Genomic DNA, 1,098 nt, shown 5'->3' on the forward strand with positions numbered 1-1,098 from the left:
GTCAGGACGCCGCCGCCCCGCGCACCTGCGCCTTCAGGGCGCGGGCGACGACTTTAGCACCCGACACCTGCTCCTCGCTTCCGTCGCCGCGCTCCCCGAAGTCACTCTCAGACATCTTCACCTAAAGTTGAAGGCACTTCGAAAGTGAAGGCCGCGCTGCGGAGTCGCCGGAGGGGACGGCCGCAAAGCCCGCCGCTCGCCGGACCGCTCCCCGACGGCGCGCACAGCCGGCCGCTTAAGTACCAGGGAGGACGGGGCGGGCCTCAAACCCGCGGCCTCCTAGAGGGGAGACCGTAAACATCCCTCCTCCGCCTCCTCCCTCCGCAGGCCAGGCGCCAGGTCCGGGGGCGAAACAGCAGCGGACGGCGACGCCACCCCGCCCCCAGGCCCTCCGGCACCTTATCTAACCCCGCCCCTCAACGGACAAGCTCAGAGCTGGCAGGGGACGAGTAGCGCATGCGCGTACCGGGGCGGTGTAGAGCCCGGGAGGAAGGCGGTGTGGCGCAGGCGCAGATTCCAGGCCCGCCCCCGCCCCCGCCCCGCCCCCCCAGCTGGGAATCGTAGGGCTCCTGCGTGAGCTGGAGCGTGTCTAAAGTACAGCCAAGTGGTCCCTGTCGTAATGATGTTATAAACTCTGGTTTCATAACCTTGTGTCCTTGCACTCGATGAGCTGCAGCAAGGTGCAGTAAAGTGCATTTCAAGGCATACTCTTTACTCTCATTTTATAGATGACCTCCAGCTTCCAAGCAAGAGGTAAGGTACGTAGAGTTGGACCCAGACCCAGCTTCAAACAACGATCGATCGTGTCCCCTACTCATCCTTGGGCCCTCAGGCCATGCCTGAGCCAACCCTCGCTCCTAACCCACATCTCTCCAGCACGTTTTTCCAAAGCCAGAAAATGGCAGCTTTTTTCCTGTTCTTACACAGCCCCTGTAATCAGCCGCTGTACTTGACCGAGTTTTAACATAATTTCTTGAATGAGGAAAACGTTTGCAAGGTGCCATTTCTGACTGTATGCCTCCTTCATAACGCCACTCCTCAGTAACAATAAACGTAAACATTAATAGCCAATCTACTTTAAAAGTTCAGGCCACCTAA

At 59.3% G+C, this 1,098-nt stretch overlaps 1 protein-coding gene across 1 annotated transcript in view; it reads right to left on the reverse strand.

Moving 5' to 3' along the window:
* The window catches only part of Hacl1 (2-hydroxyacyl-CoA lyase 1), a gene marked incomplete at its 3' end in the record, with an annotated part of 40,487 nt that extends 40,037 nt beyond the window's left edge, over positions 1–450 (reverse strand). The window contains 1 exon segment of the mRNA XM_005387308.2: positions 26–450. Coding sequence (XP_005387365.2) covers positions 26–115 — 90 coding nt within the window.
* Between the last annotated feature and the right edge of the window lie 648 nt (positions 451–1,098).

This window comes from Chinchilla lanigera, unplaced genomic scaffold, assembly GCF_000276665.1.
Source record: "Chinchilla lanigera isolate Chin_1 unplaced genomic scaffold, ChiLan1.0 scaffold00029, whole genome shotgun sequence".
NCBI lineage: Eukaryota > Metazoa > Chordata > Mammalia > Rodentia > Chinchillidae > Chinchilla > Chinchilla lanigera.